This window comes from Rhincodon typus, chromosome 30 (assembly GCF_021869965.1).
Source record: "Rhincodon typus isolate 14 chromosome 30, sRhiTyp1.1, whole genome shotgun sequence".
NCBI lineage: Eukaryota > Metazoa > Chordata > Chondrichthyes > Orectolobiformes > Rhincodontidae > Rhincodon > Rhincodon typus.
Window position 1 is genome coordinate 9,509,235 of NC_063361.1, and position 12,454 is coordinate 9,521,688.

The following is a 12,454-nucleotide window of genomic DNA, read 5'->3' on the forward strand; positions in this document are numbered from 1 at the left end:
CAGCCCTGCACCTTGTTGTCTCAACATCTGATCAAAGCTCCTTTGACAGCATCTTCCACATGTGTGAGCTCTACCACCTAGAAGGACAAAAGTAGTAGATACATGGGAACAACACCAACTGCACTTCTCCTCCAAGTCACACACCAACCTGATTTGGACCTGTATCACCATTCCTTCACTAAAACCCTGTAATAGCCTCCTAAACATCACTGTGAAAATACACACACCTGAAGGATTGCAGTTGTTGAAGAACATAGCTCACTATCACTTTCCCAAGCACAATTAGTGATGACTGTTAAAACTGGCTTGACCAATAATGCAACATCCCACAAATGAATAAATAAAACCTCTTATATCAGGGCTATTGCAGCCTGATGCTCCTTATGTGTTCTATTACCTGAACAACTTCAAGATTTAATTGGAATAAAATATATATCTTTTTCTGAAAAATGCTTACAATTTTGCATGGCCTGATACATTGGTGTGAGTTTATATTATGCTCTAGCTCTAGGTTTTCCCACTCTGCTTCAGACAAGAGTTTCTAATTAAGTTAAATGTTCACAATATCACTAATAACTGAATAATCTTGCAATTAATATAATCTTATAGTGTAATACAGATATCAATAAAAATTATGAAGCAAAGAGAGGATGCAATAATATATTTATTGAAACTCGGAGGTGAGTACAAATAATTCTTCCAAACAACAATTTTTACATCAGTTATAAATTAGATTCAATAAATATAAATAATGTAAAACATCTGTGCAATTTACTTCTTCTCTGTGCAACATTAATAAGCTTTTGCAAAATACATGACATAATAATAATTTAGGGCCACTGTTACATGACAATTTCATTATTCCTTATCATCTCTGGCAGTGAGAGCGGTAAGCCTGTCAATGTTGTAAATAGCAAATAAATCGGAAATACAAAAAAAGACATAAATTAACCAATTTCCTCCAGAATTAGAAAAGATTCTGATTGAGATGATCGCTCGGTCACCCTGTGGTGTTGCTCGGAATTTGTGCTGTTATGGTTTGGATCTGCTGTAAGTAGTACATGGTGCGAGAGCGGACTATTTCCCAGGCACAGTCACTGAACCTCTGAAAGGCAAAAATATTGAAATGTGTTAGCAAGGCTACACCGAATTTTAATGGGATACAAAAAAGTTGCACCCTATTTGAAAGCCATGCTCCAGTTTACGCGCGGGAATATAAGCGTTCATTTGATCTCAGTTATTTTGGGACATCACTAATCTGTTGATGCTTATTTTAACGTGATAGTTAAATGATTAGAATTTCCTAAGACATTTCGTTAGACATTCTGAGCAGAGGAAATCTTCGCCAACATCATAGATAGTAAGAACTGCCGATGCTGGAGTCAGAGATAACACAGTGTGGAGCTGGAGGAACACAGCAGGCCAGGCAGCATCAGAGGAGCAGGAAAGTTGACGTTTCGGGTCGCGATCCTTCTCTCTGCTCCTATGATGCTGCTTGGCCTGCTGTGTTCATCCAGCCCTGCACCTTGTTGTCTAGGAAAGTTGACATTTGGGTCGGGACCCTTCTTCAGAAAATGAAGTTTCTGAAATTTTCTGAAGAAGGATCCCGACCCGAAACGTCAGCTTTCCTGCTCCTCTGATGCTGCCTGGCCTGCTGTGTTCCTCCAGCTCCACGCTGTGGCATATCTAGTCATTCCTAGTCCAGATGGTCACAGTTTAAGGACTTTGATACATGGTTTGTTTACATGAACTTCACAACAGATGAAATATTGGAACATGAATCGTCCATACCTCCCGTTCTAGCAGCTCCCTCAACTTCCCGAAGTACTGCTGAATCTCCTCGCTTCTAGAGGCTGCCACAGGTTCCCTCACACATCCCTTCACATTTGTCAGCTGCTCACTCAGTTGAATGAGAAAGGTTTCCAGCCGGTCAGGGTCCCAGGGAGCAGTGTTGAGGTTCTCAATGAAAGTCTTGTTGATTTGTTCCAGTGCTTGATGGATAAGCAGGAGTTTGTCTTCCACCTATTGGACACAAAAATTTTACTTCACTAAATTTATCATTACTCAAGTTTTAAAAGAACTGTGTGGGACGTAAGAGAAATGAGCAAGAACGTGCCATTCAGCCCTTTGAGTCTACTCCGCTATTAACGAGACATAGACCATCTTGAATTCCTTTTTTTTTTACGATTCAGAATCTCAGATCTACTCAAGGACTGGGTAACCATAACTCTCTGCGGTAGCGAATTCCATAGATCCATCACCTTCTGAGTAAAGAGTTTCCTCCACATCTCAGTCCTACCAAGCCTGCCTCTTAGTCCAGGACTGAATATATGGCTTTCTGATCCGGTATTATTTTAACGTTGAAAAGCCGGAGCATTAATGATAGGTGCAACTCAATATCCGCACTGGAGACATACCTGAAAGTTTTTCGTTAGATCAATGAGGGAGGGGCCACGGGGTATTCTTGTCACTTTCAGACAGCGCAAGGTGAGTTTTCCGCCCTGCAACGCAAACAAAAAATCAGATTATAAAAATGCCACAAAGCACAAGTCCTGGCGAGGGGATAGATCAAGATCAGTTCAAGCGCACCATTAAAGTCAGTTTGTTTCGCGTCTCAATATTGCGGAATGCCAGCTGTTCGCAGCCCAGTGTCAGAATCCCGGACACGGAGACTAGCGCCACCCAAAATCTCCAGATACAAGAAAGAGCCATGTTCAACAAGACAGTGCGGATCTGAAATAGAGAGACATCGTTATTAGACAGCAAGCTTCAGCAAAGCGACTTAAGTGCTCCTGAGGTCGTGAAAACAGCACCGTTCTTACTTCTTCGTGATGGAATCGCTGTAAGAGACAAGACTATTGTCACAGTCAAGAGTGAACTGTCTGATGGGAAAGCCATGGCGAATATAAAAGGATTCACGGATTGCATTAGAAAAGTGAAACACTAGATTTACAGGACCACAAGAAATTTTCTGGCCACATTCGCTTTTCAAAATGCGAGGAATTAACCTTGAAAAGACAATCGAAAGAAAAAGACAATCGGAAAGGAAGAGAATAAGCCTGCAAAAAAAAAGTCTCGAATTTTGCTTGCAAATTGCATTAGATAAACCGCACTGCACATCAGAACGGAGGAAATGTTAATCTCTTGTTGAATCTGAATCTAAAACAAAACTGCACTGGCTCCGCCGGATAATTTCTTCATGTCTTAAAAAGTTCACCGCTGCTCAGAAGAGCAATCGAGACACCAATTATTTTCCCCTTTTGTCCAGTATCCCCTAATGGATCCGAGCCCCAGAATTCCGGTCGGGCAAGATATACCCCCGTTGCAGTCTAGATTTAGGTGTGTTCTTTCATGTAGTTGAGCGATTTTACGTTTTAAACCCAATCTTTACCCACTTTGGTCCATATTTCCCAGTGCTCAAGTGTTCACGAAGTCTGAAGAATTCACAGGTATTCTGAGATTTACTTTAACGAACGCGTTTAGAGATGCCATGACACATATCTGGAGCAAGTTGGGTCTTGAAAGCGGATCTCCTGTTTCAGAGGTTAGAGACACGCCAACTGTCCCAGTCTCTTCCCGCTAAAGCTGTTGCAAGTTATGAACCTTTTTTGTTCAGCTTTTAAAGCTGGATTGCTACGCCGATCACAAGTTGAGGCAGAGACCATTGTACCAAGAGAACTGACTGGATACATGAACTTGAAGGTACAGGTCATAGCTGCAGAGAAAGGCAACAGGATCCTTTTGGTGTTGTTTCAGCAAAGTTACAGCAGAGATGAAGGGACAATGGGGGAAAACTGGGATAGCATGGTGGCTCAGTGGTTAGCACTGCTGCCTCATAGTGCCAGGGACCCAGATTTGATTCCACTCTTGGGTGACTGTCTAGGTGGAGTTTGCACATCCTCCCTTTGTCTGCATGGTTTTCCTCTGGGTGTTTTGGTTTCTTCCAACAGTCCTAACATAGCAGGTTAGGTGGATTGGCCATGCAAAAGTGCCCTGTAGAGTCCAGGGATGTGCAATCTAGGTAGATTAGCCTTGGGAAATGCAGGGTTACAGGGATAGGATACAGGAGTGGATCTAGGTGGAATGCTCTTCAGAGGGGTGGTGTGGACTCAATGGGCCAAATAGCCTGCTTTTCCACACTGTAGGAATCCTATGGCTTCTTTAACAATGTACATTAATGAGGTATAATCAGCATGCTCATAGATTACACTAACATAGCAACGGAGCACACATTAAATGATAGGACTCCAGGAATCACAGAGTAATTTTGATTTGTGCATCCATAAACCCTTGAAGGCAACAGAATAGGTAGATAAAGTGATTAAGAAGGCATAAGGGACACTTGCTGTTATTAGTCAAGGGATTGAATACAAGACCAAGGAGGTTATTAACAGCTGTATACAACATTAGTTAGGCCACAGTTGAAGTAGTGTCTGCAGTTCTGCTCACCACACTACAGGAAGAATATGATTTCATTTGAGACGGTGCATGACATTCACCAGGACCTAGCTGAATCTCTTCAGCCAAGGTATTGAAGAGACACTAGATAGATTGGCGTTGTCTTCTTTGGAGGAGAGAAGCCTATGAGGGAATTTGATTTAGGTGTACTAAGTTCTGAGCAGCATAGACAGGGTAGATAGAGAAGTTTTTTTTCTCTTTAGTGGAGGAGTCAATAATCAAGGGCACAGAGGTTTGAAGGCAAAGAGCATAAGTTTTAGAGGGTATTTGAGGGGAAAAAAATCACCTATAGGTTGTGGATGTTTGGGACTCTGCCCAAAAGTGCGATAGAGGGTGGCACAGTGGCTCAGCGGTTAGCACTGCTACCTCACAGTGCCAGAGACCTGGATTCAATTCCACCCTCGGGTAAATGTCTGTGTGGAGTTTGCACATTCTCCCCATGTCTGCGTGGGTTTCCTCCGGGTGCTCCGGTTTCCTCCCACAGCCCAAAAATGTGCAGGGTAGGTAGATTGGCCATGCTAAATTGCCCATAGTGTCCAGGGATGTTTAGGGTAGATATGGGATAGGCGAATGTGTTGCGGTGGGATGCTCTTCAGAGGGGTGGTGTGGACTTGTTGGGCCGAATGGCCTGTTTCCACACTGCAGGGATTCTATGACTCTAAGGTCAGATCTCTCAAGGACAGTTTAGAACTGTTTAGATGAGCATTTGAAATGCCATAGCATAGAAAGCTACTGGCTAGTGCTGAACAATGGGATTGAGTAGATGGATGTCTGACGACCACTGCAGACACAGTGCTTTTGCTGTGCTTTAACAATTCTATGACCCAATGACTCTAAATGGCCCCTTCCTCTGTTGTGAGCGCTGACAGTTCTCTGACTTTTTTTGTTGTGACTTTTCCTTATCACTCTCTAGTGTAAGAATAATATCTGTTACTTTGCCGAACATGTTACATGAGGAAGGGTCACCTGATCCAAAATGTCAAATCTGTTTTCTCTTCACAAATGCTGCTAGATCTGCTGAGCTTTTCCAGCAACATCTGTTTTTGTTTCTGATTTACAGCATCCACAGTTCTTTCGGTTTTTATTTAGCTTCAAATATTAGGTATCTTCTCCCAAAGCAAATTAATGTCCTCTTCAATGCAACAGTCACAGAAGCAACACTAGAATTTATCAGACATACACTATCAGGCACACTGTTTTCACTCAATTTCCACAGATAAAATGCTCTTCCAAAGATCCACAGAATACCCATCTCCTCACCTAGCTCAGCCAACTCTAATTTTCTGAAGAAGGGTCTAGACCCGAAACATCAGCTTTCCTGCTCCTCTGATGCTGCTTGTCCTGCTGTGTTCATCCAGCTCTACACCTTGTTATATCAGATTTTCCAGCATCGGCAGTTCCTACTATCTCTGTAACAATAATTTAATTTGCTGTTTTATTAACCCATTCATTCGTTCTACAAGGCACACTGCTTTAGGGTAATAGGGAATGTGAAACATCAAATGTATCCCCTTATCTGCAGCCCATTGTTGCACCTGTTGGCCTGCAAAGTGTGAGCCATTATCTGATTGTATTTCTGATGGTTCACCATAGTAGGATATCAACTGTTCTAGTTCCTTAGCTGTGTTACTCTGATTCGCTTTGGTTGTCAGAAAAGCTAGCATTAGCCCAGAGTAGGTGTCCCCCATGGTTAACAGATATTGGTATCGTTGTTGTAATGGTAATGGGCCAACATAGTCAATCTGCCAGGTTTGAGCAGTCCGATCTCCTCACTTGATTTGTGCCATTGGCTTTTTCGGCAGTGATACATGTTTTGCCTTTTGAAATATCTCACACTTGCCAATGACTTCTTTCACCAGATTGGTGGGTAAATGCAAACCTTGACCTCTTCCCTTTGCACAGTGCCGTGATATCCTAAGTGTCCTGATTTCTCAGGAGCCCATTTTTCAGTGTGGTTCTGTTCAGGTGCAAGTTCTACCATTCTGGCTTTTACTATTCCTTCCATGGTATTGTTATGATCAGCAGATTCCGAACCATCCTTCACATGGGCATCAACATGGTACACAGTGATTTTTATGTGCTGTGCCTTTGCCCATATTTGTTTCCCACAGGGGCTTTCTAGCAATCTTCCAGTCATGTAACTGCCAGGTTGGCATCCATAAAACCATTCTTTTGACAACTGCCCATGAGTTCATACAAATGTGCAGACACTGACTCTCTTCTTCCAGCACTAGGACCACAGCTGCTAACTCAGCATATTTGCTCAATTCCCCCATCTCCTTCACTATGGATAATTGTCGGTGTGGAGGGATTAAACGCAACTGCTTGCCACTGTCTTTGACCATTCTTCCAGGTGGCTGATCCATCAGTGAAACAAGCGCAGTGATGAATACCTTCAGGTGGTTGTTCAAATGGAACGTCCCATTGAATAGGAGATGCAGGTATGGTCCAGTTGGGACCTGGAACTTGTCCATCTGGTGGATATTCAGTCATTCCTTCATAGAGTTCGGCAACCCTTTCCTTTCCCTTCTTGGCTTGATCAGCTATGTCCAATTTCCATTTTACAATGGAGTTTTGTTGGGCTCTCATGGCCTTGTGTGTTGTAACGTCAGCTAACAATCACATCAGAATTGGTCATTCACGTCTGAGGAGAACTTTGTCATCGGCCGTCTACCCCTCAGTTTCTACTACAGCCCAGTAGCAAGTCAGAAGTTGCTTTTCAAATAGTGTGTAATGTGTAGCTGCCTCGGCCATTTTTCTGGACCAGAAGCCCAAGAGTATTGCTTTCCCCTTTTGTCTCTGCCATAAGCTCGACATGGCTACATCTTGTACTAGAGATACTTGTAATTCAAAGGACGAGCGAGGTATCCAAGGGGCCAGGGGAAGTGCTAGTGCTATAGCCCCTTTAGCGGCTATAAATGCTTTCTGCTGTTCATCGCCCCGTTTAAACTGAGCTTTCGTTTGATCTTAGTCATGTGGTCAATTGACATACATGGCTGTGCCTATATCCAAGCAGACCTATAAATTTCGGTGCCTCTGTCTTGCTAGTTGGAGCAGCCATATCTTGTATTTTATACTTTGTTTCGGGGATGTATCTATCCCTTTTTATCCATTGAATTCCTAAAAACTGCACTGATTGTGCTGGTCCCTGTATCGTTTTCAGGTTCAATTTCAAGCCTTTGTCTTGCATATGTTGTACCAGCGTGGCTAGAGCTTCCACCACAGTGGTTTCCATTAGTCCACAGATCAAGATGACATCAATATAATGCGCTACGTGAATGTCCATTGGCAGTGGACACATATCTAAGTCCCTTGATACTAGTCCATGGCATAAAGTTGGGCTGTGTAGGTATCCTTGTGGTAGCCAACAGAAGGTATATTGGTGACCTTCCCATGCAAAAGCAAACTCAGCTTGTGATTCTGGGGCTAGCGGTATTGAGGAAAAGGCATTTCCTAGATCAATAACAGCACAGCAGGAATCTGGCCCCCGTGACAAACTTTTAAAATAGTGACCATGTCAGGCACAGCCACCGACAATGAAGGAACATATTTGTTGAGTTGGCAGCAATCAACTGTCATTCGCCAACTTCCATCAGGCTTCTTTACAGGCCACATAGGGCTATTGTATGCAGATACTGCATGTGTTAGAATCCCTGCAGCTATCAGGACCCTGTATAGTATCCACAATTTCATTGTGTCCTCCCGGGATATGATACTGTTTCAACAAAACCACCCGTGAAGGTGGAGGAATAATGAGGGGCTCCCATTTTGCCTTGCCAACAGTTACCACCTGTCTTGGAACACAGAGTGTACCCAAACAGTTCTTTTCAGATTCAGTTAAATATAGTTAAGAGGAGGCTCGACAACAGCAATTTGCTTAAATGTGAGCATTTATTGAATAATAATAAAAGACAAAAAAAGAAAAGAACATTTATTAAGTTAAAAAAAATGAAAAAGTATGGGAAAAAAAAACAATATGCCTCATGTCCTTCTGCCCATCAGGGAGCACTCCATCGATGGCTGGTCTGGAGGCTGAGGTTCTTCCTGGCACCGTTCACGATCCCAGTCCAAAGTGAAGTCCAGAAATTTGGAATGAAATAACAAACAGCTGGCACAAATAAAGCAGATACAGAAGACAAAACACAGCTACAGAAAAACAAGTTGCAGGCGCCATCTTCAGCCTATAAAGGAATGTTCACAGGATTCATTCAAGGTCATGCATTTTGTCAAGTATCATCCTAAACTTTCCCAGCCTATTTTCCCATCCTGTACAATCTATTTTCCCATGCAGCTGTCGAATATCATCATTATGTTTTAGTCCTTCCGCCCATCCCATACAGTGACTCAAAAGATAGCTGAACACTACCTTCTCAAGGGCAGTTATGGGTGGGAAACAAACACTGGATTTACCAGCAATGCTCACATCCCAAGAATAAATAGAAATAAATAGTGCTGGTGTTACCTCCACTCAAGTGGAACAAGTGAAATTCCTGGCAAATTTGTAAGCATAGACACACATTGATCTATGCCGCTTATTCAATTACAGTGAGGAATGATAGAGTAATTTACAGCACAAAAGAAGGCCAGTCAGCCCATTGAATCTATTCTGGCTTGCTGCAGAGCAATCTAGTCAATCTCAGCCCCCTGCCAGTACTCATGGTTCTGGAGGTTTATGTTGTTCAAGTGCTGTTTCTTTTGAAATGATTCAGTGTTTCCACTTCCACCACTCTTGTTGGCAGCAAATTCTGAGTTATTACTACCGGCTATCTAAAAAACATTCTTCCTCACATTCTCCCTGCATCTTTAAATCTGTGACCCGTTGTCCCTTGTACAATCAGATAATGGGAATAGCTTTCCTTGTCTACCTTATCTAAACTTGTTATATTCTTTTCAATCTAATCTTGTTATTAAAATATCCCATCCATGGAACAATTACGGTGAATCTTCACTGAATCCTGCCAATCCTTCCTGAAGTGAGACGACCAGAACTAGATGCAATGCTCTGGCTGAGTCATAACCAGCTTCATAATGGCTCAAGATATTGACCTTCAGGTTAAACCACCACCAGTTGTCCCTCTGTCTAATGGTAGAGCAACCATATAGTCCAGTAGGAGTATGACAACTTTACATAATGGCACAGCAAAACTGCCTTGCTTTTTTGCATCCAACGCCTCTATTTATGAAACTCATGATCCCATTTGATTTACAAATCATTCCACAATATGTCCTGTCATCCTGAAAGATTGATATGCACATATTTCCTCCTATTCCTGCATACTCTTCTAAATTGTACGACTGAATTTATATTTCTTCTCCCTGTCCCGTCTGCCAAATGCATCACACTTCCTTTTATTAAATTTTACCTTTTCTGTCCATTCTGCTAGCCTATCTATGTCATGTTGCAGGCAATTTTTATCATCCTCACTGTTTACTATTCTTCCAAGTTTGATATCAATGGAAAAATTTACTCTGCATTCGGATCATTTGTATTGAGTAAATATCTAAATGTCTAAAATCAAAACTCATGGTTTTCTGTCCTCAGGACAATTTTTAAAAATTCATTCGCAGGATGTGTGCATTGCTGTCCAGAGGTAAGTTAAGAGTCAACCATATTGCTATTGGTCTGGAGACTTATGTAGATCAGACCAGGTAAGGATGATAGATTTCCTTGCTTAAAGGGCATTAGTGAACCAAATGGGTTTCCCCCCAGTAATCATCAATGCTTTAATGGTCATCATTAGACTCTTAATTATAGATTTTTAGGTTTTTTTGTTGAATTCAATTCCATCACCTGTTGTGGTGAGATTCAAACCTGGTATGTCTGGATTTGCAATAACATCACTAGGGCATTAGCTCACTCATTGGACAATAATCCTGCTATTCCATGAGACTCAATGTTGTTATCTAGCCTTCTATGTGGCAGCTTATCAAACAGTTTCTTAAGATCTAAATACACAACATCTACTGCATGCCCTTCATCAACCTGTTACTTTATGAATAAATTCAATAAGATTAGTCAAACATGATCTGCCTTTCAAAAATCCTTGCTGATGCTTTTTAATTAGCTCAAATCTATCCATGTCTGTTGACCTTTCTCGATTTATTGTTCTAAAATCTTAAACACTACCAATCTTAAATTTACTGGCCTGCAGTTCCAAGAATTGTTCTTACTCCCTTTCTTGAATACCTCTTTCTTCCTCCCAAGTATTGAATAATCAAATCCCAACAGTGTGGAAGCAGACCATTCAGCGCATTGAGTCCACACCAACACACCTAAGAGTATCCCAATCAGCTCACCCCCTCTACCCTATCTCCATAACCTCGCATTAACCATGACTAACCCACCTAGACTGCACATCCCTGGACAGCACAGGGCATTTCAACTTGGCCAATCCACCTAACGTGCATGTCTTTGGACTGTGGGAGGAGACCAGAGCACCCGGGGGAAACCCAACCAGACACGGGGAGAATGTGCAAACATCATACAGGCAATTGCCTGAGGATGGAATTAAACTCCGATCCCTGGCAGTGAGAGGCAGCACTGCTAGGTAATGAGACACCAATCCACCTTATATGGTATCTCCCACAAGTATGTGGAAGCTTGAATCAGAAAGAAATATGTGTTCTTGTTTTGTGCTCATAAACCATATTATTCTCCATTTCACAACTTGTTCCAAATGATTTTACTGATAACATTTTTGAAAAGTGTGTAGAGATTGCTGCCTGGTTCACTGTTTACCAGCTCCCTGGTTCTGACACTGGGCTTATGCGTGTAGTGGTGGAAAAACACTGGAGGCAGACGTTTGAGAGGCCAAGGAAACTCTGATTTTATTAAACAAACAAGCAAAATTAATCTATTTACAAAACAAGAAAGTGAATATCAAATTTAAACCCCCTCCCTTGTCTCTGACTGAGACTGTCTCCCAGTTACCTTAACCCCCGGTTAATTAATACAGCGGGTAAAATAAATAGTGGGTGACTATTACTATACTAAGAGGGAAAAGAGAGAGAGAGAAAGAGACAGAGAGAGTTGCCTGTTCTAATTCACTTCCCTTCCTTAGAGGTGCCTTACACCGTTGACCCCAAACCCCACTTCCCTGTCTATGACTAGCCAAGCTGGGTTAGAGGTCTCGATGACCTTAGGTTCACCCCTGGTGTGAAACCGTGAATTCGACTGGATGTGTCCGCCGTCGTTTGCCATAGCTGGGACTCCGCGAATGGCTGCAGGTACCAATAATACAGTCGGGCGGTGTCTGTTGATGTGGTTGGATGCGTAGGACCAGCCTGGTGAGTACCCTGGTTTTTCTCCTCCTCCTGGTGGTTTTGCGAGCAGGTTGTTGTTGCGGCTGGTGGAGAATATTGCTGGTGTTGCCCCGGTTGGTGTGTTGTATCTCGGGATGCCTTTGGCTGCCTCCGGACGTCGAGTTAGGTTTCAGTAGTTGGTCTCGCTGTACTGGTTTCGTGGTGGCCCCCTCACAGTGCAGGATTCTCGCTCTCGTTTCTTGCTGCTCTCTCCTTTCACCTTCGCTTTTCACTGCGCCTTCCGCTTCACTGCTGTGCTGGGCTCGGGGTCTCCAGTTGTACCCCACTGCAGGCCCCCCTTATCTCCTTCCAAATCTGTGAGCTATTGCTCCTCCTTTCAGGCTGAAAGGGTTTCCTAAGCACTGGAGTGGGCGAGAATCGTTTTTCGATTGAAATGAACGGTTTAGATGGGTTTGGAATATCCGGCATTTCCTTTGGATGGGTATCTGTTCAGTTCGCATAGTGGTGTGAAGGTTCCAAGGTGAAACAGGTTTGCATGTAACACAATGGCGTGGAATGTTCAGTAACATTGTGCCTGAGCACTGACTTGGAATTGGTTGATTCCTGTGTAGGCTCCAAAGGGCCTGAAATTCTTGAGGTTGTTTATTTCCTGTAGACTGGCTTGCATTGTTTTAGCTGAGGCATGAACGGGTGGGTAAGAGGGGGTGGATTCCTTTGATTTCAGTTAGCTAAC

At 42.8% G+C, this 12,454-nt stretch overlaps 1 protein-coding gene across 1 annotated transcript; it reads right to left on the minus strand.

Annotated features, from left to right (window-relative positions):
- Positions 1 to 1,000: 1,000 nt before the first annotated feature.
- LOC109937605 (interferon alpha-10-like) lies at positions 1,001 to 6,439 on the minus strand. The gene is made up of 5 exons (XM_020536102.1): positions 6,338 to 6,439; positions 2,590 to 2,733; positions 2,418 to 2,501; positions 1,792 to 2,022; positions 1,001 to 1,105 (listed from the first exon to the last, which is right to left on the minus strand). Exons 1-5 carry the CDS (start codon positions 6,437 to 6,439, stop codon positions 1,001 to 1,003), a joined length of 666 nt encoding a protein of 221 aa, XP_020391691.1.
- Positions 6,440 to 12,454: the final 6,015 nt, after the last annotated feature.